This window comes from Camarhynchus parvulus, chromosome 2, assembly GCF_901933205.1.
Source record: "Camarhynchus parvulus chromosome 2, STF_HiC, whole genome shotgun sequence".
NCBI classification, from domain to species: domain Eukaryota; kingdom Metazoa; phylum Chordata; class Aves; order Passeriformes; family Thraupidae; genus Camarhynchus; species Camarhynchus parvulus.
In genome coordinates, this window is record NC_044572.1 from 37,627,655 (window position 1) to 37,651,472 (window position 23,818).

The 23,818-nt window shown below is 35.8% G+C and overlaps 1 protein-coding gene across 3 annotated transcripts in view; it reads right to left on the reverse strand.

Moving 5' to 3' along the window:
* ZNF385D (zinc finger protein 385D) overlaps positions 1 to 23,818 on the reverse strand; it is a 417,272-nt gene that overhangs the window by 52,623 nt on the left and 340,831 nt on the right. For all 3 annotated transcript variants that reach the window (XM_030963381.1, XM_030963389.1, XM_030963398.1), the window contains one exon: positions 16,659 to 16,821. In XM_030963381.1, the coding sequence (XP_030819241.1) occupies positions 16,659 to 16,821 (163 nt within the window). The remainder of the gene's footprint in view (positions 1 to 16,658; positions 16,822 to 23,818) is intronic.

Sequence of the window (23,818 nt, forward strand, 5' to 3'; positions counted from 1 at the left end):
ATGAAGTCCTGTGTTCCTTTATTAGAATTGTTCATTTCCTAAGAGATATAAAAGAGGAATCTTCTGTAGATCACCCTGTTGCTTCACTAGTCTGTAGCTAAGATAGGGTAAAGATGTGTTCAAATAATAAATGTTATGTGACTTATAGAATCACAGAATGGACAGGTTGGAAAGGACCTTAGAGATCCTCTAGTTCCAGCCCCACCAGCATGGGTTATTATTTCTCATTCTAAGTAAAAAAACCAAAACAAACAAACAGTAGATTGGCAAAGAACGACTCTTTTACAAAAGCACAATTGTTCATATCTGAAAGAAGAATTTGGGGTATCAGTTTCATTATCCTCACACCAGTCAACCATTCAGTACCACAGAAATGCATCTTCCTTCCCCATACACACTGCACAAATTCAAAGACAATTCAACTTCTGGAAGCCTCTTGGGTGATGATCACACTGAAGTAAAATTAAACCAAAGAAATCCTTAAACTCTCTGTGAAATGAATACTTACATCTCCTAATGTTTCTTCTGGTCAATTTATGAACTTTATTGCCAATACTTAAATACTACATTTAAGTACTTCAGATATTCAGGTTAGAAAAAAAAATCCACTAAAATAAAACAAATAATAATAAATTCTTCAGACAAGGAGATAAAGCACTCAGTAATATATTAGGTTAACTACAAATACTAAAAGGAAATGTCTTGGCTCAGTTCACACAATCAGAGATATATTTAAAAACCCAATCTAAATAAAAATTTAAAAAAAACCTAAACCAAACCAAAAAACCCAAAAAACCACCACATCACGAAACTTCTCTATGTACCACAAAATATCTTTCCTCTGGTAAGGAGGAAAAAACAAATCGCGTCTCTTGATTCAGATGCTACCTAAGCACATAGTAGTCACCTTCAGAATGTTAAGCATGTTCTTGAAAGTTGTACTGAAGGACTGGGTGGGTAAAAGGTGGGCTCAAGCACTGGAAAGCACTCCCTGCCAACCATAAAGCACACGTGTACACAATAGCTGCAGCTCAGAGCTCAGAACACACTGCTAAAGGAAGATAAATGAACTCCCAAACATGTAAGGCTAGAAATGCCAGCAATATATCTCAAGAGTTCCACAATGACAGGTATCTTGACTCGTTCAGTGTCCTGTCCACAGCATATGAGGAAGAGAAAAACACTAATTTCTAAGTAGCACAGCTGCATATAAGTGCAGGAAAAGAGAAACTGTTCATTCCAACTTTCTGGTTTGGCTGTTGGGTTTGTTTGAATTTGTTTGTTGAGATTGACAGTTGCTTGGTTGGTTGCCTTTTTTTTTTCCCTTTTATAAGTAGCAGTCAGTAACAAACTCAATTAAAGTAATAGAGGCAGAGGCTGAAGATAATGCAAAATATAATGACCTGTTCTGCATGAATCAGATTAATACCCACAACACTTGAATTTTATCCCCCTGAGTATTTTCATTTCAAAGGCTTACTTTGAAGTGTCCTGGAAAGTGAAGTTTTGCATTTTTAAAAATGTCTTTAAAGTATTCTAAAGACTGTTACCTGAAGGAAACAATAAGAGATTTCCAGTTACAGATGGTTCTTCAGGACTATTACTGATTGACAAAAAACAAAGCAGCTGACAACAACAGTGTTAGTGCCAATTAGCAGAAGTGGGCTAATTCAAAATTCCATTAATTTTCCTCCTTTGTTTAAAGTGAGCTAGGAATTGTGAAAAGCTTAAACCAAAATGACAGTGGATGACAGTCATGAAGCAAGCTTCACAGTTGTGAAAGAAGACAACCAGGGACCTTGATTTGGAGCTAGACATAAAATTGGATAATTAAAAGGCAGTACAGTAACGACTTGGCATTTGTGAACAGCCATCACAGTGGACAGCTTGAAGAATCCCCTGGCACAGGAAAAACAGGATGAGAATCTCAAATTTTGTGCAGTGAAACAAATGTTAAAACTGAAAAATTATCAACAACAAAAGAGTGATGACTAAAGGTTTAAATCTGCAGTAGCAGGCTGGGTAAGCTTCCTTTAAATTTCCCCAAACACACTAGTTAAGTAACTAAATATAACTAATTATGTAGTGTGAATATTCAGCTGGATGGCTGTTTTCCTTTTAAATACTTCATATAGCCTTAAATAGGTCCCCTGACTGAATCAAGAAAGCATTCAGATATCTGTAAATAACTTGAAAAATTGATGGAGCCCTTGTGCAAGTAGAGGATGGCCCCCCAAATCTGGTAACAGTTTTGTCAGTATGAACTTTAATTCTACTTCATTAGTTTCCATACTGTTCTTCTGTTCATCATGGGTATAATTCACCTTCTCCATGCAGTAATGGGGCTACCACTTTCACTGGTGATACCTGAAGCAGGAGCTGCAGGACCCAGTACACAACACACATCTAAGGCAGGCAAACTACTAGGAGAAAAAAGAAGCAGGAATGAAAGCCCTTTTATTCCCTCTCTTCATCATCATAAATAAGTATCTGACCACCCAGGTATCATGCCTGAATTTATCTACACTTAAACAAAAACATCTAGCTGACTTGTGATGGATCCGTCTTGTAGATGGATCTCATAAATTAGCGTGTATGAATTTTCATGAGGGAAGTGCCAGTCATAAGCTTCCAGTAACAAAGCCAATTGTTATTGTTAGAAGTTCCCAAATCTCAGCAGTTTGAAATAAAAGAGCTGATTGACACTGTGAGATCCTGCCAGCCATGCTATTGATCTGTACAGAAGCTTTGCCCAGGCAGCATGCTCCCAGGCTGTGAGCGCTGCCACTCCTCTGCACACAGAACAGAACATCACAAATGTCTCCACAACCAATCTATTAAATCGTGCTGCTCAAGTTCACTCACACCAGCCATACTCTGTGAGGGAGATAATGCACTAAGCCTTCTCCCAGCCATTGCCCTTGCCCTGTGTCTGGTGTTATAACAAGAACTAGCAGCCACAAAGCACGTGTAGGAAAAGCATAACGAGGGTGTTTGGCAAGATCTGTCACATATTTCAAGCTCCCTAGGTATTGTCATCAATAGCTGCTGATGTTTTCTTGTCGCCGGTTGGCCACAATTTTTCGGGGTGAAGGAAGAGACGAGATGGGCTCCATGATCAGAAGGCTTGATTTATTAAGTTATGATATAAACATCTGTTTTAACTATACTAAAAAGAAAAAGAAAGGGAGAGTTTCCAGAAGCTGCTAGCTACCTAAGAATAGAAAGTAAAGAATGATCCACAAACCTTGCTCTCTCGGACTGTGTCCGAGAGAGCTCAGTTCTGGATTGGCTATTATCTCCAAACACTCAATCTGGGCCAATCCAGAACTGACCTGCTGCATTCCACAGAAGCAGATAACCTATTGTTTATGTCTGGTTGCTGAGCTTCTCAGCTTCAGCAGGAAAATCCTAAGAGAGGATTTTTCATAAAAGAAATGTCTGTGACATTTTCTGATATGTGAAAGCAGGAAAAAAAGTGAGGCATCTTTCCCTGCTGGGAAATATTGGTTCTATTAAGGGCAGGTACTTCAAGCAAATTCAACTGGATAGCCATAGTGGGTAATCTGTTGATGCAACTTTCAGAAGGATCTCCTAAGACAATGCTAGAAACTTGCAGCTGTTAAATCAGCAGAGCAGAAAATGAACCAGAAATAGTAAAAAAATAAAGTATAGCAAAGAAAGGGATTAAAAGTGCATGGCAGCAGTCTCGGGAATCCTCTGATAAGGTGAATGAACTAAAGAGTTCTTTTGAGTGCTCTAATTTAAGAAAATGGTTATTTGCAAGCAGAAATTAGATAATTTGAAAAGTACAATAAAAAAAATCTGATTTCTTAAATTTGCTTACTCTCTAATACTTAGCTGGCAACATGGGTTACTCAAAGTAATATAACTGCCTATGCTTTGATCAGTGCAGATCTACTGGATTAAATAAGTAAATCCTTCTGAATCTTCTAAAATGCTTATTAGAGGTCTTAAAACTAATCAGAAGTGGAACAAAGATGTAGAACAAGAAAGTAGAAGCAGTACTAAATTCTGATTGAAAGGAGAAATAAGAATGTCTGAAAGTATACAACTTGGGAATTAAAACATGAATTTTCATTCTCAATTACAAATCTAGTAATGACAGAAAAATAAAATACTAAAGTCAGTGTGCTAATAGAAAGAAATTAATCTTCTAGAGACATAAAACATCTTCAATTATCTGGAGTCAATTTTGTAACATAATTAAGGAGACTGAGACAGGATACAGTCAACTTTGTTCCATAAAGCTTTTGTTTTTTCAAACAAAACTACACTAGCAACTATGATTTTCTATGGTTTTACTTGATCAATCCCTATTCATTTGTCCAGTCCTGTACAAAACACAGAAGGTTAAAATCATATGACCTTAGCAGGACTTAACTTCAAGAATAATTTCTTGAGCTTTGAAAATGTATGTTTGACTGAAGTTAAACAAATTGGGGTCATATTTCAATTTAAGTACTATAATTTTGGCACTTGGAGGACTTCATTACAGAAGGTCTCAAATGATTAATACACAAGATTTGCAGCCTCGAAGCAGCAAAACATTTTTTCTGGGTGTAGTAAGGAAAAAAAAAATCATTTGAAGCCTGAAAAATTTCTGTCCACAGCTTACTATGGCATAAACCAGGATATTTTCCAAAGGACTTTCATTACTGATTCCTGAGTTAAGCCTGGTATCTTCATTCAAATGAATACCAGAATTCCACATGAAATTTTGTTTATCTTAGAATCCTTTTGATGATTATACAGCATTTATCTTGATTGTGGAATAAAGATAACTATTTCCCACTTGCAGCGTCTGGATATGGTCACATCTCCCAGGTAATAGGGGCTGTTTTACCATAAGGTTGGTTTCTTTGTGCTAGTTTTTACAGACTGTAATCAAAATATTTCTTACTTTCTCTTTGATAAATACTCATGTTGAATGCATCTGTCTCATTAGGTCTTTAACTAGTAAACCATTCTTTAGTAATTGTACTAGATCTTCCTTAAATTTCCATTCTATTTGATGCCATTCTTTGGAAAAAAACCCCATCTATTTCATTTACAGTAATAAGACAAACCAAAATCTTTACAATGCTCCATCATGCTCAAAAAAAGTATTTATTCCACAAGGCTGTCGGTAAACATCAATACACCAGTGGTTCCTGTGTAGCAGATATTTAGCCATGTACTTGCCAGTCAACCTCATCTTTACATTAAGTACCCCCAGCTTTTCAATGAATTCCATATGGTTCTTTGCTGTATTAAAAGCATTTGATGCACTGAATCTACAGCTCATGTTTATTACTTGCCCAAAATTCTAGTCATTTGTAAAGACGTTATAATTTCTTGCAGGTAACATATGATGTAAATTATATTATAGTTAAGACTTTATTCCAAAAGGATTTCACTGGAATATTTCTACACTAATTTGTATCTCAAGATTGCATTCCAAGGCCTATAATTAGCAGGCTTAAATCCACTTAATATATTCCATATTCAGTTTGTAGCATTCTAGTATCTTAGAAAAGTTTTAACTTCTGCACTTTCTAGAGCCATGCAGGCAAACACAAAACACCCCTTACCTTTTATCAATCAAATATATAATGTCATAAAAAAATTAGGCAGACAAGTATAACTTTCTTTCAATTCATATTCATTGTCATTATATAATTGATCTCATTTACTTCAGCACTGTATCTCCCTGCCAGCTGCTGCTTTATTTTTCATGAGATTAGTGTCAGGCTGATAGACCTGTAAGTACTTGATTCATCCTGTTTACCTTTTGTGCATATTGACACAACATTAGCTTTCTTCTGGATTTTCTATAGTGTCTACAATCAACAGAAAAACATAACAGCTTGTTCAGAATGCTCTTTATCTGCTTCTTTTAAAGCTATATGCAAGTTTTCCTGATCTGTTGTCTAATTTAGGACTTCTGGTTAAACATAATAAATCTTACTATTAGTAGGGCAAGAATTTAAACATCAACATCATCATTAAGTTTACATGAATAAACCGGTTTTGTCCCCTCTCAAATCTAAGACACAGTTCCTTGGTCCTGTTACTCTTAAAAGTGCCTTTTTGTTTCCTTTATGAGTCTATATTTATTTTTGTATCCATTTTTTTACTATAATACTAATTTGCGTTTCTTAATTTTAATTTACATAAATTTTTCTAGCTCCTTTAATTCTAATTCAATTACGGACATACCATAAAACAAGAGTTTTAATACTGAGACTATTAATAGATATACAACAGTGGACTACAGAATGCACAAAGATGAAATGAGAAACACAGAATAATTCTTCAAAATGTTTGAAACCCTATATGAATCTTGAGAATAAGAGACTCTGAACACAACTATTCTAAAGTTACAGGTGTGGCCGGCCCAAACTTTAAACTATAAGCAAACCACTTTGTGTACGGAAAAGTACATTAAGTCTAAGAAGCAGAGAGTTCAGGTGCATGAAGACAAACTTGATTCCATTTCTCCTCCAACAGATATTACAGTCACAGCTATGCTTTGTCTCAAAATAACTTGATATTTGCTGGTGCTGCAGATACCTTACTAAAGTTTAGCCTAATTTTTGGCTTATTTAGATGAGTTGCAAGTGCAGTGGTAGCAAACCTTAAAACAATTAGAAGTTAGGCAAATTTTTGTATTTTGCCATATATCCATCCACTAATTCAAAGCAAAATTTTATTTTTTTTATTCAGGGATAAGGGGGGAAATGGCAGGAAGACAGAAAGTCTTTGGTCCTGTCAGATATTTATTTTGTTTGACTGATACCAAACATCAAATGAATATTTATGATGTCTAACTCCATTAATAAAGCAGAGTGGAAGGTATATTTTAGCAAAGCAATGACACAGGTAGGGAGGAATTTCACCTGTAAGCATTCTCTAGCTGAAGAAAGAAATCACCGTTCTGCAGTGACTTCAAATACATAATTGAAAGTTGTCCAATACCAAATGGAAGACAGAATAAACAGAAGTGCTGCTCAACTAAATTGTTCTTCCCATTCTTACAATAGATTTTAATACTACTCACTTTTAGCCTTTTTCTGAAAACACCTACTATATGTACATAGAACAATCTGTTTCTAGAAATAATGGTTTCTGCTATGCTGAGTTCTTGTCACACGAATGGCAAATGAAATGCCAGTGTCTGGGTAAAGCAGATTCCCCTACATTTATTAGTAGAACTCTTGCAACTATGGCTGTCTTTAGATCCCTCTGAATGGTGCTATGAGGGGATCGTATAGTGATGGCTCCAACATTTAACCCAGTACATTTACTCGTATCCTTAACCACACTCTCAAGCTTTCTTGATTTAAGCATGGAAAGAACATGAGATGAACCACAAAAGGAAATAATCTAAGCAAGCTCTAAAGCATCTTTGGAGATTTGGTTGTTCCTGCCTTAAAAACATCCCCCCAAAACAAATCCAGTCCTCAACAGATAACCGACTACCTCCTAATTTTGCTGTGTCCAGCCAGCGTGATGTCAGCTTGAAACAAGATGGATCACTTGAATGAAGACCTACCTTTTGTTGCCCTCAAAAAAGACTCTTCTCATTTGAAAAATTCCATGCCTGCAAAAACTCAGCACCTATCTGAGAGCATTGCATCAAGAAGTTTCTACTCCACTTCAAATTAGTCCATAAACAAACACTCAATAGTAACAAGCTTCTGAAACTGATGCTTTGCAATAAAAACTTGAAAGGAAATCTAGGACTACAATGATTTTTTAGAAATCCTGAAGGCCAGAACTGAGGCGTCTTCAGACTCATCCTCTTAGACAGGGTCAATGCCCAGCCAAACATAACAACAAAACACACCATGCAGAATGAGCCATCCAGCAGATATGTGCTACGGTGCTTGATTTGCAGCAGTACTCATAAATAACTTATAAACAGACACCTAACAAACAGCAGATTACTCCCAAAATTTCCAATTGTTACTACTTTGGGCATGCAGCAGTCAAGCTGACTTTTCCCTTAGACAGAACGAAGGACTCTACTTAAAATTTCAACAGAAAAGGCTTTTCAGACCTCTGAACAATACCATTGTCAGTACTGGACATTGACATGGATTCAATAGGCTGATACAGATGTTGTGACTGACAGTAGTTTCCAACTGCAGGATTATTCAAGCATAAAATTGCTGTGAAGGCAATTGTAATCAAAAGCAGCTGGGTCCACAGAAAACACATGGTGTTCATGTGATGAAGCTCTCTGCATATGTAGAGGCAAGCAGAGGAGGATTTTATTTCACATTCATGATCAATTGAGGCACACATAAATTACTGTAATTTTTATATCGTCATTTAGCTACACTTTGAAAGAAAGAAAAAGCTCTAGTTCTACACAGAGATCAAAAGAGAAGCTATTGTCTTCCAAATTGCCATCAAGCTTTAACACAAAATTGGTACAACAGTCTGTGGAATGCTGATAACATTTAGTGCTGCAGTTAGCTACAGATTGTCTGAAGTATGGAAAAGTCAAAGCATAGATGATTTAAAGTGAAAGATGGCATTGCATGCTTAAATTTTGTTGGTTTGGGTTGAATTTTCCAGGCATGTGATAAAGACAATCGATAGTTGTGAAATAGTAATTTCTAATTTCCAAGTAAATGACAAGCCAATTAAAAAATAAGAACATCTCTTTCAGACTACAGCTTCTTTTAAAGACTTTTTATTTAAATAAAATTAAAAAGAAACTGTTCAACTTTAGAAATTGGGTGGTTGGGAAGTGATCCATGAAGACCTATAGCTTGCTTTGAAATTCATCTGCATTCTGCTAATTGCCAAGCAATTGCTTCTCCTTTATTATTTCACATTTGCAACTTCTGAATGTTCCAGGCAAAATATCATAAACAAGTAAATATGAAGTAAGAATCCTTATAAATTCAAACTTCAAGGTCATTGTTCTATTTTGATGTGTAATAAAACGCAAAGAAAAGCAATTTACATCCCGTGTCTCACGAGCCTGAACCCAGAGTTACCCTGTTAATTTTGCTGTGCCCTAAGCAATGCTGAAATGATCTGAAGAAATCACTTGCCAAAACAAAAGCATGCTTTATGATAAAATAAAGCATATGGAAACAAAACAGCTAAGTGAAGCAAACAGACTGCACTGAATCGTATCCTTAGATTAAACATCCTTAATATAATAATTACACATACAAGGTACCCACAGCCTAAGATGTAAAAGAAAATTGCACACTGGGATCATACAGCAAATTGTTTCTACATACACCAGCAGATTTGGAATAGTATTAAATACTATTTTGAATTTTAAATACAGTTGACATAAGTATTGTTGCTAAGAAGTAGAATTTCTTTTAGCTAGAAAAGATCACAAGCAAATCTGCTGCCTATAAAAATGCTAATAAATAGACAATGTTAATATTATAAATACAGCTGTATATCTTCTTAAGCTTTCATAAAGATGGAAAAAGTTAGGGTAGTTTGGCATTAGGGACAAAGGATTAAAGAAGTAACTTACAGAGAAAAAACAATAAATATAATAATAAAATAGGGTAGGTACACCAAGCAATACCAGAAATAATTCAGTAATTCTTAATATAGGGAAATTGTCATAAACATGAAACCCTAGCCATTTTCAAAATGTATATTTATTATAAACAGCTGAATGTAAGAGAGATAAAGTTAAATTGAAAATAAAAGGAAAGCAGAGAGATTAAGAAAATTATTTTAATTTTTAAATGGGACTTCCTTCCTATTACAGGTTCTGGAGCTGAACCAGGAACTGCACAGATGTATCTGTGTACAGAGCTAATGTAACACATTAAAAGATTGCAGAAAACAAGCAAGGTGTGCTAATGCATGGTACTGGAGGAAACAACATAAGTACTGGTCAGAAAAGGGCAAATATTTGTAATCAAACATGCAGAAGCATATTAATACAAATAGTAGCATTAGTCAATTATAACTTGTCCATCCATAAATATTCACACAAGCGAGTTTTCATTTGAGCACTGTGTTTGAAAACTTTTCCCTACAATTTAGGACAGAAATTATGAATCTTAAATAAAGCATTACCTACTAATAACAAAGAGCCCCTTGACTCCTTACTAGAGACCTGAAAGAGACACAATGGTCTCATAAGGACATGCTCATTCACGTTACAAACCAACCAAACAAAATCAGGAATCTCTGACCTTGGAGACCAGGGTAAAGGAGTATTGGAAGGAGGACTTTTCCTTGGTGAAAGGAGACTTGGGTCAGAGAATACCTAAACAAATGTGACATCCACAAGCCCATGGTCCCTGGCAGGATGCATCCATGAGTGCTGAGAGAGCTAGAGAACACCAGAACTAGGCTGCTCACAAAGGTCACAGAGAAAAGCAGAGGTGCCTGAAGGCTGGAAGAAAGCAAATGTCACCCTGGTCTTCCAAAAGGGCAAGAAGGCGGACCCAGGGAACTATCAGCCATTCAGCCTCAATCCCTGGAAAGGCGCTGGAGTGCCTCATTCTGGAGGTCATCTCTATCCACATGGATGACAAGAAACTGATTAGGAATAGTCAGTATGGATTCACTGAGGTAAATCATGCTTTATCAACCTGACTGCCTTCTATGGTGAAACAGCTACCTGTGTAAATGAGGGGAGAACAGAAGTTGCTGTCTGCCTTGACTTTAACAAGGCTTCAACACTTGTCTGTACAATATCCTCATAGAAAAACTCAGGAGGAGTGGACTGGATTAGTGGACAGCAGGGTGGATTGAGAACTGGCTAGACCAGAGGGTCATAATCAGTGGGACAGGGTCTGATTGGAGGTCTGTCACCACTGGTCTTCCCCAAGGTTCAATACTGGGCCCAGTACTGTTTAACTTGTTCATCAGTGACAGATGAAGGGGCAGATGCCTCCCCAGCAAGACCACTGATTACACAAAGCTGGTAGATGTGGCTGATACCACAGAGGGCTGTGCAGCCCTTCAAAAGACTTCAATGGGCGGGAAAGATGGGCAGAGAAGAACATTCTGAAATTCAACAAAGGCAATGCACATCCTGCATCTGGGGAACAATAACCCCATGCACCCGCACAGGCTGAAAAGCAGCGCTGTAAAGATGGACCTGGGAGTCCTGGTGTACAAAGAGCTGTCTATGAGTGACAGTGTGTCCTGGGGGCCAAGGAGGCCAATGATGTCCTGGGGCACATTATGAAAAGCATTGGTAGCAGAGCAAGGGAGGTGATCCTGCCCCTCTACTCAGCCCTGGTGAAGCCACATATGAAGTGATATGCTCAGTTCTGGGCTCCTCGGTGGTAGAGAGACATGGAGCTCCTGGAGAGGGTCCAGAGAAGGGCAGCAAAGATGATTGAAGGAACTGGAGCATCTCTCTTATGAGGAACAGCTGAGAGTTGGACCTGTTCAGCGTTAAGAAGAGATGACTGACAGCAGACCTCATCAATGTCTATGTGTATCTGAAGGGAGAGTGCCAAGGAGCCAGGCTCTTCTTTGTGACACCAAGCAGCAGGAAAAAAGCACTGGGCAGAACATGATGCACAGGAAGTTTCTTCTGAATGTGAGGAAGAACTTTTTTACTGTGCAGGTGACCAGTATTGCCCAATATTTTTAGAAGTCTTCATTTATGACCTAGACAATGGGGCAGAGTTCACCTTCAGCAAGTTTGCCGGTGATTAAAAACTGGGAGGAGGGCCTGATACACCAGATGGATGGGTTGCCATTCTTCATTCAGAATGAAGAAAACACACAACAGACATCCCTTGAAATTCAATGAAGGAAAGCACGGAATGGGAAGCCATTACGCTACACATCAGTCTGGGCTGGAGGCTAAGCATCTGGAAAGCAGGTTTGTGAAGAAGGACTTGGAACCCTGGAGGGCACCACTTGAAAAATAAACCAGCAGTGTATATATTCCCTGATGAAGTCAGGGAATATAAAATACAAAGACTCTTTTAATACCCCAATGACAGAAAAAGGCACAACAGCCAGAAACTGAAATACAGGACATTGGACTGAAACACAAGAAAAAATTCTTTGCTCTTTAAGAGCGGTCAAAATATAGAACGGGTTGCCGAGCAAAAGGTTGTGAAGATACCCAAAACTCAACTGAAAAATATACTCAGCATCCTGCTCAGGCTGACTCTGCTCTGACCTGTAGGGATGGCCGTGTCAATCTTCAGACATATATAATGACATCCCTTCACAGAACCTCAAAAAATCTGTCATCCTCTGGTATTTTGGTTGACAAACTCATACATATTTTTCTAAACCTTTCCATTTCATGCCATCTACCTTTTTTCCTCCTGCAAAGTTTACCCTAAATTACCACATCATTTCTGATTGCTTTCTCCCCCCACTTTCCCTTTTATGTCCAAGACCTTGCCTGAATGACTGTTCTCTCCCACTACAACTGCTCTCAATTTCATAATTATCCCAGCTGTACTGAAATTGCTATTTCAGGAGTGAGTTTCATCTGCTGACCAGAAATATCCTACCACATCTTAGACAAAAATTAAAAAAAAATAAAAATTAAATCTTATGCCTTCACCAATTCTGTTATCCACACATGGTCAGTATTTGAAAAAAACCCAACCCTTTTCTTTTTCCTTCTAATCCATCCCTCAGTGTTTTCATTTCTTGTGATGCCTTTATCACTTGAACACGTTTATGTTACCACTCCTTTAAACACCTGCCTGTTACATTTACAGTGTCTCTTCCTTAGGTTGTTTCTCATCCTATGCGAAACTGTAAGCTTTTTAGGACAGACAGTATTTTGTTCTCTGACAGCACAGGGGTCTCTTAGCTGTTAAGACTGTACTAGTGATAGATGATCTTGTCTGTGCCTTGGCCCAGATACACACTTTTTCTGCTCATCACATTTCTGTCTGTTTTTAAGAGCTGTTCATTGCATTTAAGTGCATAGGATCCAAGGCACGACGTATAACATTCAAAAGCAGCATTTAAGACTTTGCCATACTGATGGCTCCTAACGACATCTTTTTCCACTTTGAAAGGTCTATTCCTTCTTTTCCATTGATACCAAATAATATAACTCATACTGAATTCTCTCTTGAATAAATAAATAAATAAATGCAACCCAAAATCTTCAAGACTTAATTTGTGATCATGTGGTCATGGAGTGTCCTGCTTAACTTCACATAGCTTTGGAAAAGATTAATATTTAATCATATGCAACAACTAGAGGGACATAATTTTACCGTATATAATATTGGTGATTCAATCTATTTTCCAAAAATCCAAGTGCAGGACAATAACCTTACTGGACATGTATTTTAATTAGGATGACAGAATGCACTCTATCTAAATACATTTTGACAAGTTCTCTAAAGTATCAGTCCTTACATCTGAAGATATGAAGCAGCTTGAAAACATCTTTTCAGAAAGGAGGAACAATTTGCAAAGTTATCAAAGATGTTTAACAATTTCCTCTCAGGGAATACGAATGCAAATGTGTTAATATATAGCAAAAATATGCATTTTTATTGTCACACCTGAATTGGAGAATCAAGAAATAGTGAAATATGGTTTGTATAATGCCATAAAGTAGGCTTCTCCTTGTAATGCTCATATTTTCTGTTTTTCTGTCCTGACTATCTGTGTAACAGAAAAATTGGCAAATACAGATAAAAGAAGTGAGTTAAATAATAGATAGGATAAAAAAGTTCTCACATCTCAAGAATGGCATTGCCATTATATGATGTTTTCATGATGTTTTATTGCTCAAAAACTTCTCGAGTTCAAGGCTTCTAATCATTCCAAAAGTTAGTCAGAAGGAAAAAATAAAATTAACAACTTTCACAGAATGAGCAAAAAACCCTCATATCTTATGTTTTCTCTTTAACACATAATTTAAACACGAGGAATCCTGTGTGAGAGGTTTTAAGGACTTAGATTATATCGTGAGCTGCACAGTGTCTATAACATGTGCTGGCACCACATCTAACAAAATAGTTCCAGAATAAGAAACATAACAAATTACAGCTTTAGCCCTTGAATCAGTTTGTATACTATGTGATTTTTTTCACAATCCCTTATAGCATAGCAGCACAGATTTCCTGATGACATTTTGTTTACTGTAACTGCTAAATGCACACAGAACCAGTGATCTGAAGCCCTGACCAATATGCTGTGACTGACATGCAATTCAGCATTTAACCCCTGCTGTAGATGATATATAAGAAGTGATATATACTCGACCCTATCCTCAGTGTATTGGGATCAACTATTAATCTTCAGCAGACAGTTTTAAAATACTGTAAAAAATCTTTTGTTCCAAATGATCACAAGTACATGGACTTAGTAACTTTCTTCTAGTTACAAAAGATTAATGTATGAATTATATTCATTAGTACAACTATTCCCTGACAGCTGCATACTACTATCAGGATGTTTGACTTTTACAGTGATAATTTCCAAATGTAGACACTCACACAGCGCAATATATTCTGCTGTTCAGAATCCTTTTGCCCTTAAAAGTTCAATCAAGCTAATACAGGACATAAGAACAACCAGAAAGGAAATAAAATCCAATTTATGAAATTGTTGAATTTTCATAGTAGACAGAAAATTTCATCCTTTTGACTACCCAATTTTTTTTCCCCTCACCATGTATACATGCTTGACAAAGGATAATTTACACCAAGGATTTTATTCTGTTTCCAGTCACATCAATGCTGACCTGTAATAACTGCATCTGGATAGAACTGCCTACCTTGCTTTGAATGCCACTGGTTGAATAGGGCTTTTGGCAGCTGTTGAATATGGCTCTCAATAATTTAAGAAATTGTAAGATTTTTGGTTTTTGCCAATTAACATAAATATGTAACTTTTAGAACCCCATTAGGGTCAGTGTTTCTAAAACAGAATAAATATATGTATTCATATACATAAACATATGTTTACAAACATCCCATGAAATGAATCCAGGAATTTGCAACCACTGTGTAAAGCTGAAGAAACTCCAACATAGGCCACTGCTCATGAGTACAGCAGGATTTCTGATATTTTCTTACTTATGCTGATATGAAAACTGATCTAGACTACTGACCTTGGATACAGGACAGTTCATATATCTTGTCAGGGCTCTAATGCAAAGCTTGACAGAAAAACTCAGACTGGTTTTAAGGTACATTGGAAAATCCTTCAAACTTACGCAGAATAAGATGAAGGCTTTTGAATAATACAGTTTAAAGCTTTAAAAGATCTTCCTTTTCTTCAGTTATTTTCTTCAACCACCAGATAATATTTGGTAAACAATAAATCACTCTTTCACACAACATCCTCCTTCCTGTTCTGAATATCTCAACAAGTGACATCACAAGACACTTTTTAAGGTATTTGTATATTTACAAACACATATTTCCCCAAATAACTTTTGAAATTTTTCCTATTTTCCTATTTTATTAAGTATTTTTCTATACTTAATTTCTTTCATCACACAAAACCTCTCAGAATATTTTCCTTTCTCTTCTTTGTGGTAACAAAGACAAAAACAATGTAGCAAATATTTCTTAAAGCCATCAGAATTATGTTTTAAATCTGCATAGGAAAAAGAAAACGTCTATAATAGTAAGTTATAACTAAGATATATTTATAGAGAGAGACATAGAGCTATCTGTCTATAGCAAATACAGCGAAGATGTGCCTTCAAGAAAGTACTGCACATGCCTGCAAGGTACTTTCCTATTGTATTGTAGTTGGTTACTGCACATCCATTTACAATGCTGAACGTACTGGATCAGAAGTGCTTCCAAATAAGCCGTTTTCAGCATCAGTAGGTAGGTCTCTGATGTTTCACAACTTTGGGTTTTTTTCTCCCATGGTTATTTTTGTCTTGCTTGGGGAGGGGGATTGATTATGTCTAAATATACAAATTTTATGCCTTTACACACAAGAGCAGTCACACCTTCTGAGACACTAGACTACCTCTCAATGACCTCACAATCTTCCTTTGAAATTTCAATAGCTGCCTATTTAAAATGCCATGACAACCAAATCCTGTTGACTTTACAAATATGTAGATTTTATTTGCAAAGGAGTAACTTTTACCCACACAATAAATTAAACAATATTCTTTCAGTATGAATACTCTTTTAAGCAGAATAATTGGCATCAATAGCACTTACCTGATTGTGTGGAATAGAGGTTATACAGCTCTTTTCCATTTCAAAACCATGCAATAGCCATTTAAAAAAAATAATGCAATGTTTGAAATTTATGAAAATTAGGTTTTTACTGCAAATTATTTTTAAGAGGCTTCTAGACACAAACAGTGCAATTTTTTACATTGTGGTTAAAAGAAATGTGCCATATATAATTACTGATAAAGAGATAGTGCATACAGACCAGGAGGTTTAGATCAGTTGATATGTTAATCAAGTAATGAATACTGCATTCCATCATAAAAAGAATGTCAAGCCTCTTTTCACTAAGAGAAATCAGCTACATGACTATCAGACTATCACCAGCCTACTGAAAAGACTTAAAGAAATCAATATCACACAGAAAGATGGATCGAGCATGAATCGATGGGGCAAGCACATAACCAAACAGACATGTAATTAAACAAGAAGAAAAAAAAATACGAGCCAAATCAAAACTAAACCAAAGGAAACCAACAAAGATTGTCGCTTAACCTGTTTTGTCAGAGCTGGTATTGATGGTATTGGTAGTGATGGAAGTGAAGGTAGTCTTTGCGCTGTCCTTGGTAGTAACAGATTTCTGCTTATTTTTCATGGCTTCCAGTGCTTTGAGCTTCTTGGCATGTTTAGTGCCTTTGTAGTGGGCCGCAGCCTGGCTCTACAAAGGAGAACAAAATGAACCATGCAATCAGGCTCATTTCTAAACTAGCATTCTCTGTATTAGTACAAATACAGACTACCTTTCAATAATGGGTACCACTTACATTATCCAAGTAGTGACCAAACAGAAAATTATAATTAGAATGATGCTTGGAAAACAACAGAAAAAGTACTAGAGCCACACAAATTCAATTAATACAGTATATTACTGTATAACAGTAGATTAATTTCACATCAAAATTAGGTTGTTTTAGTCTACCTTGCTACCATTAATTTTTCTATTAAGATTTATGTTGCTTTCACATGAAAAAAAAATTCTCAGGCAACAGGGAGGATGTCATTCTCCTCCCGATAGCTTTGTACTTTTCCAGTTTCTATTTCAAAGTAGAATTTTTATCAAAGCTTCCTGCAAAGAACAGTTTAGTACTGACAGTGGTATCAGCAACTTCTCAGCAAAGACTGACAGTAAAAAACAAACCAAAAATACCCCAGCCCAAAACTAAATTGCAGACAAAAGAAAGCAAAATATAAAACACACCCTTCAAAGCCCATCAGCAAAGACTTAACTGAACGTGAGGCAGATGTGTACTTATCTGTTTTTTTAAGAACAAATTTTAAAAAAATTATAAAAATAGAGAATTACTTTTGTTCGCCTGCTACAAAAGCTAGTGTTTGAAATTCAAAGCCAGGAGCATCTTTTCAAAGGAGGAAGCTCCTACAAATCCTGTCACAGTTCCAAATATATATTTTGGCTACTTCATATTGCTAAGCTAAAATAGATTTGTATATACACTGCTATTAAAATTCATGCACTACGTTACAAATAACTTTATTATTTTAAGAGTTACTACCAAATTTATTCATTTAATATGTGTGCAAGAATATTTTAAGATTAGTATTTGAACTATTAAACTTTATACAAAAACCACTAGAAAATTTGGATGAATATTCAGAATTTTTTTTCTTCACTAATTATTTAAAGTTTTATAAGAAAGACAGTATTTCAGCTGATAAGTTGACAATATGAAAAATTGCTTATATCTTTCCTTTTGAACTGCAATCTTTATGGAAAGTAACTCCATTATTACTTGAAAGAGAAGTTAAGACTTCAGAAATGTAGTCAAAATTTAGCTATTACAGAACTGGAAAAAATGAAAAGCAACAATTCTGGGTCAGCTCAAGGACCCATAAGTCAGTATTTTCATTTTAGAAAACATGAAACAATAGAAGATACTTAGAACGTAAAAGAGAGGTAAATGCTTTCTATTGTGGAATCAAAATTATCTATCTATCTATCTATATATATATATGGAATTTAGTGACTATAAACCTAAAGTATCAAATGGGATAAAAAGACACAGCCATTCCAATCACTAAGCTGCTCATGCAGGTAGAAGAATCCTGTATTATCTGGCATTTATTAGTCATTAGACCATTATTGAATGCTGTTTGTTGTCCTAAATTTTGGGGAGTGGAGTTATAGTGATTAACTATGACTCTAAGGATACATAGAGGGAATTATGGCCTTCAGATTGCATGAAAAGTCTTGAATCCTTCCAGATGCCTGAGATTTGAAAAGCATAAGGTGAGTAGGAAAGAAGTAGGAGCCCTTGTCTAAAACCAATTCACAATATATGTGTAAGTGTATACATGTGTAGATATACACACACACACTCTCTTGGATATTGAGATGCATCATTCAGTTTGGTTGAAAGCCAGTTTCTCTATACCTAAAATAATGTAAATCTTGTATTAGGTACCCTTATTGAAAGAACACTGGACAGTGAAGTTTTTAATTAGAAACAACTTGAACAGAAACAGCACAATCATGCACCTTTTACAATCCTCAACACATAACATTGAGACATACTGTAAGCCAAATACAAACAGTCAGAGGATGTTAATTGTAATCAAAACCAAAAGACCAGTGTTAAGTAACAATGACGCATTAAAAATGACATAATACTGTACACCCGTGTTGCTATCATGTCAACTATTTTTAGAGTTTCTAGTCAAATGTAATCATCAGTCAGCTTCAATCCTGACTGCACTTTTTTCCCTTAACTAACGGTGTCACTAGACAAACATCTGAAACATATTCACAAGGCAGTCCTTAATACTTAAGTATGAATGCTGATATTAGTTTGATACAAATCCCAGCCTTCTTCACAGAATTGTTGGTAGACTTTTATTATTCTGTTCATTATTTATTATTATTAAGTTTAATTATTCTTCATCCACAGCTCTCTCCAAATTCTCTCAGCTTTAGTTCCACAAACCTCATCTCAAGTTGTATGTTGGATGCTGAAGGCATATATATGTGAATATAATGAAGGCCTATGTAGAAATTGGTGACCTTTTCACTGCTTTGAAATATATGAATGAAATTGCTCTAAAGTGGAAACGCATTGCTCGAATTTACAGGTATGATAGCTGCTACTCAGAGTTGTCAATAAGTCACTTCCCACAGAGTGCTGCCAGTTTACCCAGCCTCTATTTAAATAAGGTCTTCAAGTCTTTTTATGTCAAAGTTTAAATCTCTTTCCTCTGCGGGGACATGAAGCCATCTAAGCTTGTTTCAATATAACTGTAGCTGGCATGGTAATGGGAGTTCTATGTGAGAGCAAACAGATTGCTCCTAAGCCTTTAACCAGCTCCAAATTAGATTATGCTGAACTTTTACAACCGAACTGGAACCCTAATTAAAAAGACCAAAAAAAAAAAAAAAAAAGGAGTTCTGTCATTATCTTTCCTTGCAGGAGTAAGATGAAGGAGATGCAAAAATATCAATAAACATATTTTTCAGGAATGCAACATAAAATATGGTACCTCACTGAATCATTTCTTGCAGCCATAAGAGGACCAAAATCATCCTTACTGCTTAAATGGCTTTTACTCGTAGCCTATAAAATTCATTGCTGAAAGAGTATTTACTTGTAGGATGAATACATAAACGAGATAGATCATAAAATAGAATTATTCCCAACTTTCATGCTGAATTAAGCAATAATAGGAGACATCAGAAGAGTGAAAAACAAGTTAAGTACTAGTTTTTGCTGCTAACCATGATGCTTAACCGAATGAAGAGACTGTATCGTTTCAGAAAGGTGAGAAGAATTTCCTTCTGGAACACTTTTACAAAAAAATACATTAAAGGAATACTTTAGGAATGAGTTTACTTTCTTCCTTCACCACAGTTTCCATGTTTGATGCACAGAATTAATCCTAGCACTGCAAAGACAAGTCACTGTCAGCTAACACCAGTGATGAAGCATGAGAAATACATGAAATATTGCTGGTGTAATATTATAGAGAACTTTAGGAAACAAAATACATTCTTGAAAAAGATGTCCAACATGAAGGTAAAAAAATTTTTTTTATTATTTATTATAAAGATATATAACTATGCTAGATAGAAATAATATGAAATATAATAATATAACTAATATAATTATATAAATAAATAATTTAATTATAATAATTTTTATTACTACTTTGTACCTAAGTTGAAAACTCAAGGATCCTTAAATAAATTTTGAGGACCCTGATCCTAAAAATTACATGTAGACCAACTTTGGTCTGTGGGAACTACTTCAATGAAGTGGCAAAATGTCTGCTAGCAAATCACTTTTCAATGTTATTTGCAACAACTTCCTACCTATTTGAGCAGTACAAGTCAATTTAAGTATCTCCTAATATTTTCATCTGGGTCCATGTACCAGTGTTAAATAATTAGGGACCTTTCTAAGCCATATATTTTATAACCTTGACAAATTGCTCAAATATAAAAAAGGATTTGTGTATAAAATCTGTCTGTTTATTTATGTTGTGACCACACAGATAAACATACTACAAAACAATAAAAATACTGTATGCAGATGTGAACAGTTAGAAAACAGACCTGTAGTGATAAACTCAGCTGTATTTTCCTTGCTTAAGTGCAGCATTGTACCACAATCACCATCACAACATCATATTATCAAGCAAATTGAAATGTGTAAAATACACTGAGAAAGATGAAATTGGATCTGGATTGTCTGTTTTAAACAATCCAGACAGTATTCTTTTGCAATTACAGTCAACATATCTACATGGCAGTCTTCAATATGTTTGTCTGCCTGACTAATGTACTTCACTGGATTATATGCCTTCTCACTTACGTTCTTTAGGCAGTGGTCCAACAAAAACATTATGCTTTGTTTTTGCATCAAGAAAAAAAAACAGGTCCTGTCCTATTCTCAGAGAATTTTTAACTCTGCAGCACTGCATCTTCTTTTTCATATCCCTCCTGATCCACCTCATGTTACCATTCTTCTTACAGATTGTTTTCCTGCCTTAATTCACTCCCTCTAGGCAACACCTCTATAATCAAGGCCACTTCAAATAAAAGAAACCTTTTGCAAAAGGTGTAGTGAGTATGTTCCACTGATTCTTTCTCACAAAACTAAATCCAACTATCTTGCATTATGTCTTTCTCATTTCACAATGCATTTTGAAAGATGTCTGTTGCTGGTAAGGCTCCATGCTTTTACCTGGCTTACTAGTAGCAAGGCTACAGCGTGCCTGCACCCTAAGAAAGCAAAAAATTGAGAGGGATGAGAGTGCTGGAAAGTCTATTCTGTCTGCCTGGGACTTCAGAAGTTCATGCCATCTTTTTTTTCTTTTTTTTTTTTCTACCAGCTAATGGATGCTACCCTCACCTCAGTTATTATTCACAGTACAATAGTTGTAATTTTGGCTAATACAGCAACTGATGTCAGGATTCTCCAAACCAAAAAGCTCTAAAACAACAACAAAAATTTAGATTCCCAGTTCAAACTAATACTGTCAGTGAGCTGGGGACACATGCACAGTGATAATACATAACTGCATAAGCCAAGAAGGCTTCTGTTCTTGATGAAGTCAGGGAAATTGCTTATGAGAGGTCTATCACACACTACCATAACTTCTGAGTACAAATATTTTCCTATAGTTGGACTGTCAATAAGTATTTGAAAAATAATTTTACTGATGTCCTAAGCCTACAAGAAAGTGTTAAAATTCAAATGACCTTCTTATTTTTAGAACAAGTGTGTCATTTTATAGTGACTCCAAAGCCTGACCAGCCAGTGATGACAGCATTGCCCAGGGAAGGTTGCAGGGAAGGATGCAGCTGAGACATCTGTATCCTCCCAGTTACATGCCATTTACATAACCAGAGCTGATCTCCATGGAACTTCTCCTGTAAGTAAACTGGAGAAGCTTACAGGGAGAAAGTCTAACAGCCCTGAGATGCCCAACACTTGGTTCAGCCTAAAGCAGGGCTCTAACAGTGAGAAACAGCTAAAAAATTTTGTAGAGAATTGTGCAGTCTTTTTCATAGACATATAGTTACTCTATTTAGTAGGTAAGTTTTTACATGAGGCTATATTAAATTTAAAAAATACTTTCTTGCAAGGCCCTCTATTTGTTTGGTCAGTGAGTGCACATGAGAAATCCAGAATTACACCCATGTCCTGTGCTTACCCACTAGAAAACAGAAAAACTCCACAGACTTTAGCAGTTACACAGACACTGTACATGAAACAACTAATTACCTGTCCAAGCCTTAGCACAATAGGAGATTAAGTAAAAACATGTAATGTAATTTTTAAAGATTATGTCAATATGATGACATGGTTCATATTGAACAAGTATCCTAATTTCTGCCTGATACATACAAATTCAATCTGCAGTCAATTATGGTGAAGATAAACATTGCCTATCATTATTTCTACCTTCTGCTAAGCATACTTTTATCTTCTGAGTTGCGCCACTTAAAATTTTTGAGCAGTCTATCACAATACAACTCCGTAATCCAATTACCTTATTCACTTAGGTGTAATTGTAGTACTAACCATCAAGGATATGTGTAACATGACTTCTTTCAGATTTGTTCTGAGAGAAGGCTTTTGCCCCCTAAACTGTGATCGATCAATTCACCCTTTCTCTAGAACCAAATATACAATAACAGGTCAAGAACCACAAAGGTCTTTTCTGAAGAAAACAACCCATTTTATTCTGTCATTATGGCAGAATAAAATGCCCCAATATATTATTCCCCAGGTATTTATCTTTCTATGGAAAGAAAGCTCGCTCTTTCTGCTCCCTCTTGTTCTTCCTAAAGCATTTATTCAGTATACTCATGAATGTACCCTGAGACACACTGATCAGAGTGAATGAGTGCTTCCTGAGCTCACTAGCACCCTTGTATAATTAATCTGCTCTACCCCACTCCCTGTTCTCGAGCTTCTTCCAGAGTAATTTCTATAATGGTGAGAGATTGCACCTGGCAAGAGCCTGCATCACATTGTGAGAGATTGGCATCGACACCATTCTTATGCTAAAACCATACATAGCTTAGTAAAATCAATTTCATTTTCATTATGAAAAGGAATATAATATTTTCATTATAGAAAGCAAAACTTATTTTATCTTGGTCAGATGAAGAAGGTAAAAATTTTCTACCTAACTTCACTTTTTCCATAAGACAGTATTTTTATGACCATGCATCTGCTTTCATTATAAACTGCCACCGAGTGTGACATTACCTGAAATAATTTAGGCAAGATACAAAAATCTGCCTGAATATAACATACTGCATTCTGAGGCAACATGCACTGTGCCAAAATATATATACTGAAGGGAATATAACTCAAGTAATCAATCAGTTCTCATACCTGGCATTTTTCCTTTAAGGACACCTGTACTTCATGCAGCACAACAAAATTTTGTTACATGTTGAAATACGATAAACAGGCCGTTCATTTTGTCATCTATTTCATCCTTTTTATTGTTAAGAAAAAAGTTTTAAACTTATTTTGACAAGGTTATCAAGTTCTACAATCTGGAATTTTATATATTCTGACTTACAAAGCAATATGGTTGTTTAGGGGGATGCTCTTTAGATGGGGAGGTGAAACGTGGTATTTTGAAAACTGTTGTCATCAATAAAATTAACTTTAACATTTAATGTC